The following is a 12,057-nucleotide window of genomic DNA, read 5'->3' on the forward strand; positions in this document are numbered from 1 at the left end:
CCAGCAATTGCACTACTAAGTATTTATCCAAGGGATACAGGGATGCTGTTTCGAAAGGACACATGCACCCCAATGTTTATAGCAGCACTATCAACAATAGCCAAAGTATGGAAAGAGCCCAAATGTCCATCGATGGATGAATGGATAAAGAAGATGTGGTGTATATATATATATACAATGGAGTATTACCTGGCAATCAAAAAGAATGAAATCTTGCATTTGCAACTATGTGGATGGAACTGCAGGGTATTATGCTAAGTGAAATTAATTAGTCAGAGAAAGACAAATATCATATGACTTCACTCATATAAGGAATTTAAGACACAAAACAGATGAACATAAGGGAAAGGAAACAAAAATAATATAAAAACAGGGAGAGGGACAAAACATAAGAGACTCTTAAATATAGAGAACAAACAGAGGGTTGCTGGAGGGGTTGTGTGTGGAGGGATGGGCTAAATGGATAAGGGGCTTAGGGAACCTACTCCTGAAATCATTATTGCACCATGAGCTAACTAACTTGGATGTAAATTGTAAAAAATGAATTATAGAAAAAAAAGAATCACCTTGAAATAAAGGATTATGTTCACTCTGGGGGAAAAAAATAAGCATTTGAACACTTACTATATTCTCAGCAGCGTATAAAACAAAGTACCTGCTTATAAAGAGCTTACATTCATCCCAAACAAGTATTTATAAATATAATTTGACCTCGAAATCTCCTTAACGCATAGTACAGAGCTGAGCACTTAGAATATGCTTTTTAAAAATGTTTGTGGAACTAGTTGCAAATAAGAAATGCCCAGTGCTAAGCTACCTGGTTGCTTTTTATGGGTCAGTGGCACTGACACTGGAATGGGATTGCCTCAGATACAGGGCCTCCTTGACTGGGGTAAGAAGCACATGTTGCCACTAAGAGGACCACTTTTAAGACTTGGGAAAGCTCAATGTCCAGTGTCTTTGAGATCTCTGGGAAGAAGCCTCCCTGTAATACTGTTTCTGATATTCCCACAGAGATTTGCCTATGACTTACCTCTTGTTTCTGTTCTTTCTTTCAGAGCATCAACATAGGCAGAGGAGCCAGGAAGAGAGTAAGTGCTGAGCCCACTGAAGGCTCTCAGCAAGATGCTAACAGCATTGTTTTCTGTTGAAAATATTAGCTATATCTTTTTTAGAAAATTCAAATAGGCAAAAAGACCATTAAAATCACCCTTAGGTGCACCTGAGTGACTCAGTCGGTTAAGCAGCTGAGTCTTGATCTCAGCTCAAGTCTTGATTTCAGGGTTGAATTCAGGCCCTGTATTGGGCTCTGTGCTGGGTGTGAAGCCTATTTTTTTAAAAAATCACCCTTAAACCCACCATTATTGAAAACCTCTTAGTTAACACATGATGTTATACTCTCTCAGATATTTCTGTGCATATACAAAAATTATGTGTATTTATTTATTTTTAAGTTTACTTATTTTGAGAGAGAAAAAGCACAAGCAGGGGAGGGGAAGAGAGAGGGAGAGGGAGAAAATCTCAAGCAGGGTCTACACTGTCAGCGCAGAGCCCGATTCAGGGCTTGAACTCATAAACCATGAGATCATGACCTGAGGCAAAGTCAAAAGCTGGACACTTAACCGACTGAGCCACCCAGGCACCCCTGTTTTTAAATGGAATCAAACTGTAAGTTATTTTATAATCTGCTTTTTACATAATATATTTAGAGTGCTTTCCATTGCCAATAAACATACTTTTATAGCATCATTTAAAATTACTGTATAATATTTTACCATATGTTCCTTAAGGCTATACTGTAATTTGTTCAACCATGCCCCATTGTTGGACACTTAGATATTTCCTCTTTTTCATTATTATGATCAATTCTCCAGCAAACATTCATGCATTTAAATCTCTGGGCATGTCCTTGGTTATTTCTTTAATATAAAGTCCTATACATAGAAACTTCAGTCACAGAGAATAAATGCTTATTAGGTTTTTGGTAAATATTTCCAAAATGCTCTTTAGAAAGTTTGCGCTAATTTATGGGTAGCAATTTTCCCACAATGTCACCACCACTGGATTAGTTTTGTTTGGTTGAGTGGTCTCTTTGTTTTGGGTTTTTGTAGTAGTTGTTGTTGTTGTTTTAGTTTTCAACAGTTTTATAGTGAAGAATTGCATTCTTTTATTCGCATATGTTTGCTAACAAGGGTGAGTTTTTTTTAATACATCATGGGCCACTTCGGCAAGGTGTTTAACTGTCTATTACAGAAAGGAAAAACTTCTAGTCCTTGATTTTTTTGCTCTAAGGATCTGATGAGACTCTGAGGCTTAAAGTTACCAAGTACTGAGAGTGTTGCCATAAGAGTAACCATAAGGTGGCAAATTGGAAGATAAAATATGAATCGGAGCTGAAGCATCTTAAATAACAGCTGGATGTCCTTTCATTTTGCATAAAGCCCTGCCTTTGTCAGCTGGTCCTGACCATTAGGTTCCAGGCTGTATGGGAGAGAATAGGGAGGGGCCACTTCTGGTCTCACTTCTGGCTCGAAAGGCCCACCACAATGTTTCAGATAAGTACTGACCCCCAGGGCTGACATGGCCAAGATCTTCCAGGCAATGAGAACTCTGACCTAAGCAGTTCCTTTGGACTCTTCCATGAGTGGTCTGTTGTGCATTTTGTATTCTACTTATCAGGGGCAGAGCTTGGCTTCTGGGAGGATTTGTGAATGAAGGGAGAGCACTGCTTGCTGATCCTCATGTGAGGTTGTTGTCCAGGATGAAGATTCAGGGACTGAAGTGGGAGAAGGAGCAGATGAATGGGCCCAGTCCAAAGCCACAGTTAGACCCCCTGACCAGCTGGAGTTGACTGATGCGGTGAGTGAACAGCATCCTGCCCTTGCCCCTTCTACCTTCTCTACCCTCAGAGATGTGTTCTTTCATAGTACTGATTAGGAGCCTGCACAGAACCTGGGTGTGAGATGTCTGCTGACACCCTGAGGAGCCCTCCCAAATCTCAGAAGAGGTGTGGGCCTTTGGTATTTCTTGGTATTTCTCTCCCTTAGGAGCTAAAGGAGGAGTTCACCCGCATTCTGACAGCCAACAACCCACATGCACCCCAGAACATCGTCAGGTACAGCTTCAAAGTAAGTCATCCCCTCTGGGTTAGGGGCCTCTAGGTGCTCCTTGGTTTGGCAGTGACTTGCTACATTCCAAAAGCTTCTCTGCTATTAGAGAGATCACCTTTAAACTCTGGTCTTTGACCAGAACCTTGAAATTTTACATGGAATTTTCCAGAGATTTAGAAAATTCCATAATGAATCTCCCTTGAAATCTTATTCAGTACTTATTACGTGTCAGACACTGTTAATAAATTATTTTCTGGGCACTTGGGTGGCTTAGTTGGTTGAGTGTCTGACTCTTGATTTCAGCTCAGGTCATGACCCCAGAGTCATGGGATTGAGCCCTGCGTTGTACTCCGCACAGAGTGTGGAGCCTGCTTATGATTCTCTCTCTCTCTCCCTCTGCCCCTTTCTCAGGCTCATGCTCTATCTAATATTTTTTAAACAGTAATAAATAAATTATTTTCATTATTTTCAATACTTATAACTATCCTAAAAATTGGATATTATTATCTTCATTTTACATATGAAAAAAATAAAGCTTAGAGTGGTTAAGCCCAAGGTCATGCAGAAAATAGGGGAAGGAATCAGGATTTGAATCCATTCTGCCCACCAACATAGACCATGCTTTTAATAACTGCACTGTTTCACTTCCCATCCATCTGAGTTACTGAGAGAAGAAGGGCTTTGTGATGACTTTTTAAGGCAGAGTGTCCCAACCTATGTGCAGAAATAGTGATTCTTTCAGCTCTCCAGAGGCAGGTGGGTTTGATACAGCTGGAGCCCATGGGCTGGTTTCCTCTCCAGTGAGTTTACCCTAGTGTGTCATACAAATACAACAATATTCTATGTGACTTTAAAAGGGCTGGGAAGATATATTTTGAAAGAAGGAAGGAAACCTTGGTCTCAAAGTCAACAGTACAACTAAGATGCTTGTCAATATGGAGGCTGTCTAGAAGAACCAGACTAATAGGCCCTGTGAAAGCAGGGATCATATCTGCTTTTGTTAAGCTTTATGTCTCTGGAACCTAGAAAATACTTGGCATGTTGGTGTGCCTGGGTGTCTCAGTTGGTTAAGCATCTGACTTAGGCTCAGGTCATGATCTCACAGTTCGTGGGTTTGAGCCCCACATCGGGCTCTGTGCTGACAGCTTGGAGCCTAGAGCTTGCCTTGGATTCTGTGTCTCCTTCTCTGTCTGCCCCTCCCCTGCTCATGCTCTGTCTCTCTCAAACATAAATAAACATTAAAAAAATTAAAACAAAATACTTGGCATGTTGTATTTGTTTAAAAATTAGGTGTTGAAGAATAAATGAACAAGGTTACCTAGACTTTAAGACTAGCCCTGATTTTCATTTTCTGGACATTTTATAAACTGGACAAGTGCCAAACTCAAACATTTTCTAGCTATCTGTGGCCTTTTGTATGGAAACAGGGGAATTGGAGATTTGGTATCTCTGAGGATCTATCCAGCCCTCACATTCACTAAATACTGTTCAGAGTAGGCCAGGCCAGGTATGTTTGAGGACTATGCGTGACCTGCCTCAAATCTGTGATGAAACAGGTATACCAGGATTGCTTGGCATGGATGTAAGAGCCAGTGATAGACAAATCCAGGGCTATTCAAAATTGGAAAGAAAATATATTTAAAAATATGTCTTTTATGAGAATTTTTAAAAATTTTATTTCGTTTGCCTCCTCTTTAAGCTGCAATGCAATGAAAACTTCAGGTTAACTGAGGATTTGATGAGATCTATATATATCGTTAACAGATGGGCCACGTTAAGCCTTATAGAATGAAGGCAGACTACATTCTGACTCCAGCAGCCCTTTTCAGGACTTTTGGTCTTACCCAGTCTTCTCTCCTCTTAGGAAGGCACATATAAGTTTATTGGCGTTGTGAACCAACTGGCAGTTCACTTCAGCCAGGTTGGGAACCTGATCCCTAAAGACTCAGATGAAGGACGACGGCAGCACTACCGTGATGAGTTAGCAGCAGGTAGGCCTCAGGTCAGCCTGATGCTACAGCCCAGAGCCTCGTCCCCTTTCTGTGGTCACCCTAGGGAGCAGATCACTAAGCCATAACTTTGCAGAGCCTCTACTTACATAAAGTCCAACAGCTGGCTGTCCTGGATAGGTCTGGGAGTTAACCCATGAGAACCCTGGGGTAGGTGAGGTCTCAAAAGCAGGAACCAAGAAAGCCTTGCCCTACCAGGGGATGGGGGAGGAGGCCTGGACTTTGGGTTCATCTGAAATATCCTACCAAGGTTCTCAGGAGTCCACCAAGGTGGTGATTTCAGAAACTGAAATCCTTGAAGAAGAAGAAGAGCCTAAGGAATCTGAAGCTGAAGCTGAAACTGAAGCTGGGAGTCAAATAGATATGCCTGCAGCTGAGGTACAGTATAATATTGTTCCCATCTCTCCCCTTCCAGCTCTAGCTGTGGATGGAAGTTTCAGGGGTAACTTGTTATGGGGTGGGGCTGAAGGTGAGATGTTTGAGGCTCCAGGTGCCAATGCCTCTGGCATCATCACCCTCTCCCTCTTCTATCCTATCCTAAGACATGACTTCTCCCCACTCCTGACTCCCCACCATCTTCTTGTCACAGCTGAGCCCTGGTCCTATGGGTCTTTTTTTCCAGGCAGCTGAAAAAGTGACTGAAGAAGAATTGATGACTCCTAAGCAGCCCAAGGAGCGAAAGCTCACCAACCAGTTCAACTTCAGTGAGAGGGCCTCACAGACCTTAAACAACCCTCTCCGGGTAGAGCAGCCCCACCCCAGCCCCTTTACCTCACAGCTCTGTACTGTGCATGGCAGGAAAGGAACAGGCCTGACTCCAGCCTCAGCAGCTCTTGGCCTGGAAGGGTGACAGGCATGCACCACAGTTAAATTCTCTGAGGAGAGCTTGAAGCATGTGTTCAGTGCTTATAAGCCATCCTCATGGGAGTTCAGAGTGGGTAACAAGGAATCTGGAGCCCTTCAACTGAGACTGAAACATGTAAGGGCCTTGAAGAGGAGGTCAAGATCTGGGGGAGAGAGGAGAGGCCAGATGTGCCAGGGAGGCAGGACTAAGAGCCAGTTTGACTGAAGTTGATGGTCTCTGTGATAGACTAACTAGAAAAGGCTGGAAAAGCTCCCTGGCTCATAAGTATGGAGGACCCTGAGTACAGGCTGAAAGAATCTCTCAGGATTTCAGGGGAGAGACTCACATATGTAAGACAGTGTTTTACAGAAATGAATCTGTGAATGGAGGGCAGAAGTCTACATGATGGGTTTATGGCAGATTCTAATCACACTGTGTACTCCCTATTCAGTAATCTGGGTGATACACAATGAGGAGGGAGTGCATTCCCATGGTGGAGCCACAGGCCCCAGTATTAGGGAGAAGTCTTCTCAGGGTGAGGGATATTAGTCCAGTAGCTTGCCAGGGGATGACCTCTGTGTCTTGCATCTAAAGGCTGGCCAGAGCCCTGCCTAACCCCCACTTAGTTGAACTGGCATAATCAGGCTTCATTGCCCCCTATTTCTAGCTTAGTCTTCTGAAGGAAGCTTAGAAGGAAAATGTAGGCTTTCACTGCATCATTTCATCCTTTGTTCAGCCCCTCTTTACTTCCCAGTTCTGTGTCCCATCCCTCCCCCTGCTCCAACTGAAAGGCTTCACCCATGGATGGATATACTGTTGGGTTAAGTGAGAAGGAGTTGAGGGCTCTCCGTTGGTTTCTTGTTGTCATTGTTCACTAGGACCGAGAATGCCAGATGGAACCTCCTCCCAGGACAAACTTTTCGGCTACAGCTAATCAGGTGAGACCCTGGGTCAGTCTAAAAGTCATCACCACACCCCCACCTCTCCACCTCATGCATCCTTGTCAAAGATTCCTCTAGCAGCCTGCCCTCCTCATCCATCCATCTCCATGCTCCTTGTCCAGGCTCTGAACATCAGGCATATTAGACAGTAGGTCCCCACCTAGTGAGCTGTGGATCAGCCACATGCCTCTCAGGGGCAAGACTATCAAAGAGGGAAATAGGCATGGCTTCCAACTCTCTATAGTCACCCCATGCTGACTCTGAAGTGTTAGCACTCTAATCTGTCCTTCCAGCAGTCTTAATTGTTCCTGCAGACCCTCTTTCCCCCTCAAATTCTACTGGATAGCCATGCTGATTTGAGCAGGATATAGTGCCAGGAGACCTGAGCTCAGGCTCCAACTTTGCTGCTCATACTGTAAGACCCTGGGCAAACCGTGTCACCCTTGATGCTTCAATTTCTATTTCTCTGTCAAGCGAGGACAACAAGCAGCCTTGCAGGGCTGTTGGAAGGCTCTGAATGAGATAACAAACATTGAATTATGTTGTGGTGTGGAGTACTGGCCCATGGTGAATTGTTAATATAAGGTGTGTCTATCTGGCCTCCAGGTGGCAGTGACTGCCCAACTCTGGAGAGCACACAGTGATCTGGGTTTTTCCCCCCATATCCTTGCTGCTTCCTTTGTTATGATCCTTGAGCTTCTCTTGCTGTCAGATGCAGTTAGCAGGAGTTCCCTTACTTTTTGTTTATCTTTTTATGCTCAGAAGGTGTGGTCAGTGCTGTAGTTAGCAAAACATGAACTAGAAAGTTTATCACATCTCCATGGGGGAAACATTTTTTAAATTTCCTAGTTCAGAGTCTTATAAATCACCAAGAAAAATGTGATCCACCTTGATATTTGCCCATTTGTTTTGCCTAGTAGGATTTGTAGTTTGCAGCAATACTGATCTCCAGCTGATAACTGAGCCCCTGAGCTGCAGGGTGGAAAGCCCATCCCAGAACTGCCCTGAGAATTCCTTCATTCCTGTCCTAGAGCTGACAACACAGAAGACAGACATTGAATACATACAGTGGGCCAAGTAGAGGATGCTATAGAGGCATGTGACAGGGCCTGACATAATCTATTTCTCAAACTCTAAAAGCTGAAGCTGGCTGGGTGAAGATTTTGCCCTGCAATGAACCTTCTCATCTTGCCCTTGCCTAGTGGGAGATCTACGACGCCTATGTAGAGGAGCTTGAGAAGCAGGAAAAGACCAAAGAGAAAGAGAAGGCAAAGACACCAGTGGCTAAAAAAATGGGGAAGATGGCCATGAGGAAGATGACATCTATGGAGTCCCAGGTTTGGTGGGGTTTCCCATGGATCTGTCACAGAGAATGACTGAGTGGGATCTTGGTCTCATGGTAGAGAGAAGCCTGGCTATCTGGAAGGACTTTAAAGACCTTAGGTGGGGAGCTAATGTTGAAATATGAATAGTTCTTTCCTTGTAGGAAGGTTTGAAGAGAGCCACAGCTGCCTCTGGCATTCCACACCTCTTCCCAATCTTATATAGGTCTGGAGACCAGCAAGGATTCAGGGTTTGGGGGCTAGGCGGCAACAGAAGACACGAATGTTATTGAAAGCCCAATGCACACCCTGAAAGAGCTCAGGAGTCTTCTCAGGATGGGGTGGGATGTGATAATAAGGCACCACCTCCCTGAGCAAGGGGTCATGGGGCTTTGGAGAGTGATTTGCTCTTTGACCTTCAGTCCTTGGGTTATTTGTGCTCAATCTTTTAGGTGAGTCTTATGGGCCAGGTGCTAAGTCAGGGCTGATCACAGACACCAGCAGGTTCAGGCTGATGGGTGTGGCCACTCTGGGCTGGATTTACCATGAAGAAACATAATAAGAGTCATTATAGAGGTCTATTTTGTGGGGCTCATTGTGAGTATAGCCAGCGTAGGTTTGGGGATCATTATGGAAGTTATAGTGATAGGTCCCCACAAAGAAGGTCACCACAGAAAGATGCTGAAGGGCCACATTTGTCCTTTCAACACAAAGAAAGCTGAATCAGGAGCCAGAGTCCCAGTATGGATGTGTTTGACCTGTAATAGGATGGGAAAGAGGAGGTCTGGATTCAGCACCCTGGAGAGCTCCCAGACAGCTCTCCGGGAAGCGATTTTGCTATGGAAGCCAGATGAGTTTAAGTAAGTTTTGCTTCCTTTGTCTGAGGTATGCCCACTTCCACTCAATTACATGTCCCTGATAAAAGTCACATTTTCTGGGAGTTTTAAGAGTTCCCTGCTTTGGCTTAATATAAACTGCCCCAATTCCATTTCATTCAATTACAGACCAAGCACTTGTGATCATGATCATGCTGAGTACTGGAACTCTGAAGTGAAAGATGAAGTCCCTGTCCCATGGGTTGCCCTGTCCAGACCCTGTACTATTCCCTAGAGGTTAGGAGCTTCAGAGAGGGTGTTAGCCTGGGTCAAGTTTCACTTGAAGATCCATCAAGGGTTTGGCTATAGGCTGTGTGCTAGGACTATTATTGCAGAAACTTTAACTGCAGCCACCAGGACCCAGAGAAGAAAAGAAATATCCCTGTGGCTGAAAGTGAAAATTGTCCTTGGGTCTAAGCCCTTGGGATCTAACATGTATATCAGACTTGGTGTCTAATATGTCCAGGGAAGTAGGACTGCACTTTCTTCCAGCTTTGGTTGACATTGAAGGCTGTGATGCAGGCAGAGCTCAGTTCTCTGGACCAAGAAGCTACAGTGAAGGCATAACATTGTGGGATATAAGATACCCCCCAACATCAGTGAATACCTTAGTATGCAACCTGTAAGCAAGGGAATTGAGTTTTAACTGGGAATCTCAAGTACTGGCCCTGGCTATCTGTAGAACAGAGTGATCTTTTGCTCAGGCCCAGTGCATGCACAGAGTGACACCCCTTTCTCAGAGACCTGCATCTGACGAGGTTGGTATAAAACTCAAGTGAGTGGGAGGGGGAAAGCAGAATAACTCTATGATACCCTGTAGGAAAGTCTGCAATGATAGATCTCAGATTTCTGTCTCATTAATCATTTGGATGAATATACAGAAATGAATGCAGGCTTGTATGATCTGAAAGATTAGGATGGGAATGGCAGAAAGGTCTGAGAGGCCACAAATTTAGTCAGAACCAATAAAAAGCTGTGTCTTCTCAAGTAGTATAGTATCCAGAACAAGGGAGGCAGTGGTCCACCACACATCTGGAACCTGGAGACTGCCAGGACCATGCAAAGGTGGTCAAACTGGTGAGGGACTGGCTTTCTGTGTGGGCCCGAGGGCATGGGACCTGGAATCCACAGAGTTGAGTTTATATCCTGGCTTTGCTACTTATTAGCCAGGTTTTTCTAACCTGTTTCCTCATCTGTAAAGACATCCTAATGATGTTACTTTGTAAGATTGTTGTGAGAACCCAAGATTATGTATAGTTGCTAGTATAGTACAATGACCCCAGATGCAGGTGGCATTATCCATCCCCACTGTATCATGTGTACTCTAAGACTCAGAGAATTTAAGTAACTTACCTAAAGTTGCCAACTGGCTCCTTCCTAATGCATGGGATAGGAAGGGAATGAAGGTCTGTGTGGCTCCAGAATCCATTCTCTTAACCACTGCCTGATGCTGGCACTGCTAGTAACTCTCATTTTCAACACCCATGGGCCTGGTGCTCTGAAGCTCCTCAAGGGTTGCCCACTCAGCTGGTTTCTTCCTGCAGTGGGCAAGGCCTTAGATTAGGAGTCATTTCTGCCTTTTACTCCCTGTATACAAGCATATCTGTTGGACCAGAAGCTCTCTGAGGCTTTAATGAGAGTCTTTGTCATTGCCTGAGATGATAAAACCTCTCTGTCTCCACTAAAGAAGCCTCCTACCTCCCATTTTCTGCTCTCCCCTTCAATACTCTTCAATGTCTTGTGTTGTGCTCTGAGATATGCCTTCTCCAGAACAAGTTCAGAATGAAAGAGTACAAGACAGGCTGTACCCAGGGGCCAAGTATGGCCGTGCAAACTCCTTGTGCCATTTAAGAGCTGGGCATTTCCCAAAGGGGGTGGTGAGGTGATCTGGCTTTGGAGGCATGAAGAGATATCTTTACAGAGCTATCCGGGGTAGGTGGTGTCAGAGAGAAAATTGCAAGTCTGGGCTGTGGCTCAAGACATAACCTTTCCAGGTGCTAGCTAAGAGGGCCTGTGGCCTCTGTATCTCCACAGAGTGATGACATCACCAAAGTGACTCAGGCTGCTAAAATCGTGGAGCGGATGGTCAACCAGAACACTTATGATGATGTTGCTCAAGGTAAGATTTGAAGTGCTGGCAACTACTATTACTGCCTGTATTAAAAATTCCTCATACAAGGCAAGTATTTGAGTGTCCCATGCTAGGTACTATAGGGGTGCAAGAGGAGAAAAACTAATCCCTTCCTCCTCTGGATGTCACTAGAGAGACAAGACACACACAGGTCAACTACAAACAATGGAATAAGAAAAATGAGTATAGTGATGAGATCTGACAATAGTGCAGCAAAACTTACATATTAGTGATCCAATGTCATCTTTGCAACAGTCTGGGAGGTAGGCAGAGCAGAGAGTATTACCCCTACTTTACACAAGAGGCAGGTAAGGGCAAGTCTACCTGGCTGCTGAATGGCAGAGAGGACCCAAATCTAGGTCTTGAGTTTCCTAATTCTGTGCTCTTTCTCTACTGTGTCCAGCTTGGAGATAATATAAATGCTATAATGCAGACTGAAACTGCTCTGGGGATCCTCAAGAATGGAAGAAGAGAAACGAGGGATGAGTGGCAACAGTCAAGGAAGGCTGTAGGGAGGGCTAAGCTAGGTGCCAAGGGATAAGCAGAGTGTGAGTAGACTAGCAGAAGGGCAGATGTTCTGGGCAAGGGACAGCAAAAGCAGTGACTCGGTGGTAAAAATGAATGGGACTGGTCTCTGGGGATAGAGTGCAGCAGGCTCAATGATTCAAACAGGGGTTTCTTGGAAAGTAGTGAAAGCTCAGGCTACAGAGGTGATTGGAGGCAGTTAATGAAGGGCCTGGAATATCTCAGAGAATCTGAGATTCTTCTGCAGACAGTTCAAAGATTCTGTCCAGGCAGGAACACAGCCCAGTGAGAGTATGTGTG

General features: G+C 44.4%; 1 protein-coding gene across 1 annotated transcript in view; it reads left to right on the top strand.

Moving 5' to 3' along the window:
* DNAI1 (dynein axonemal intermediate chain 1) overlaps positions 1 to 12,057 on the top strand; it is a 59,611-nt gene that overhangs the window by 21,244 nt on the left and 26,310 nt on the right. Inside the window, exons 2-10 of the mRNA XM_086683391.1 lie at positions 1,059 to 1,091; positions 2,761 to 2,859; positions 3,048 to 3,128; positions 4,975 to 5,101; positions 5,370 to 5,497; positions 5,742 to 5,861; positions 6,842 to 6,901; positions 8,107 to 8,241; positions 11,136 to 11,220. Of these exons, the coding sequence (XP_086539517.1) occupies positions 1,059 to 1,091; positions 2,761 to 2,859; positions 3,048 to 3,128; positions 4,975 to 5,101; positions 5,370 to 5,497; positions 5,742 to 5,861; positions 6,842 to 6,901; positions 8,107 to 8,241; positions 11,136 to 11,220 (868 nt within the window). The remainder of the gene's footprint in view (positions 1 to 1,058; positions 1,092 to 2,760; positions 2,860 to 3,047; positions 3,129 to 4,974; positions 5,102 to 5,369; positions 5,498 to 5,741; positions 5,862 to 6,841; positions 6,902 to 8,106; positions 8,242 to 11,135; positions 11,221 to 12,057) is intronic.

The sequence above is a fragment of the Puma concolor genome, chromosome D4 (genome assembly GCF_028749965.1).
Source record: "Puma concolor isolate L17-30 chromosome D4, mPumCon1.1.hap2, whole genome shotgun sequence".
Lineage (NCBI taxonomy): Eukaryota > Metazoa > Chordata > Mammalia > Carnivora > Felidae > Puma > Puma concolor.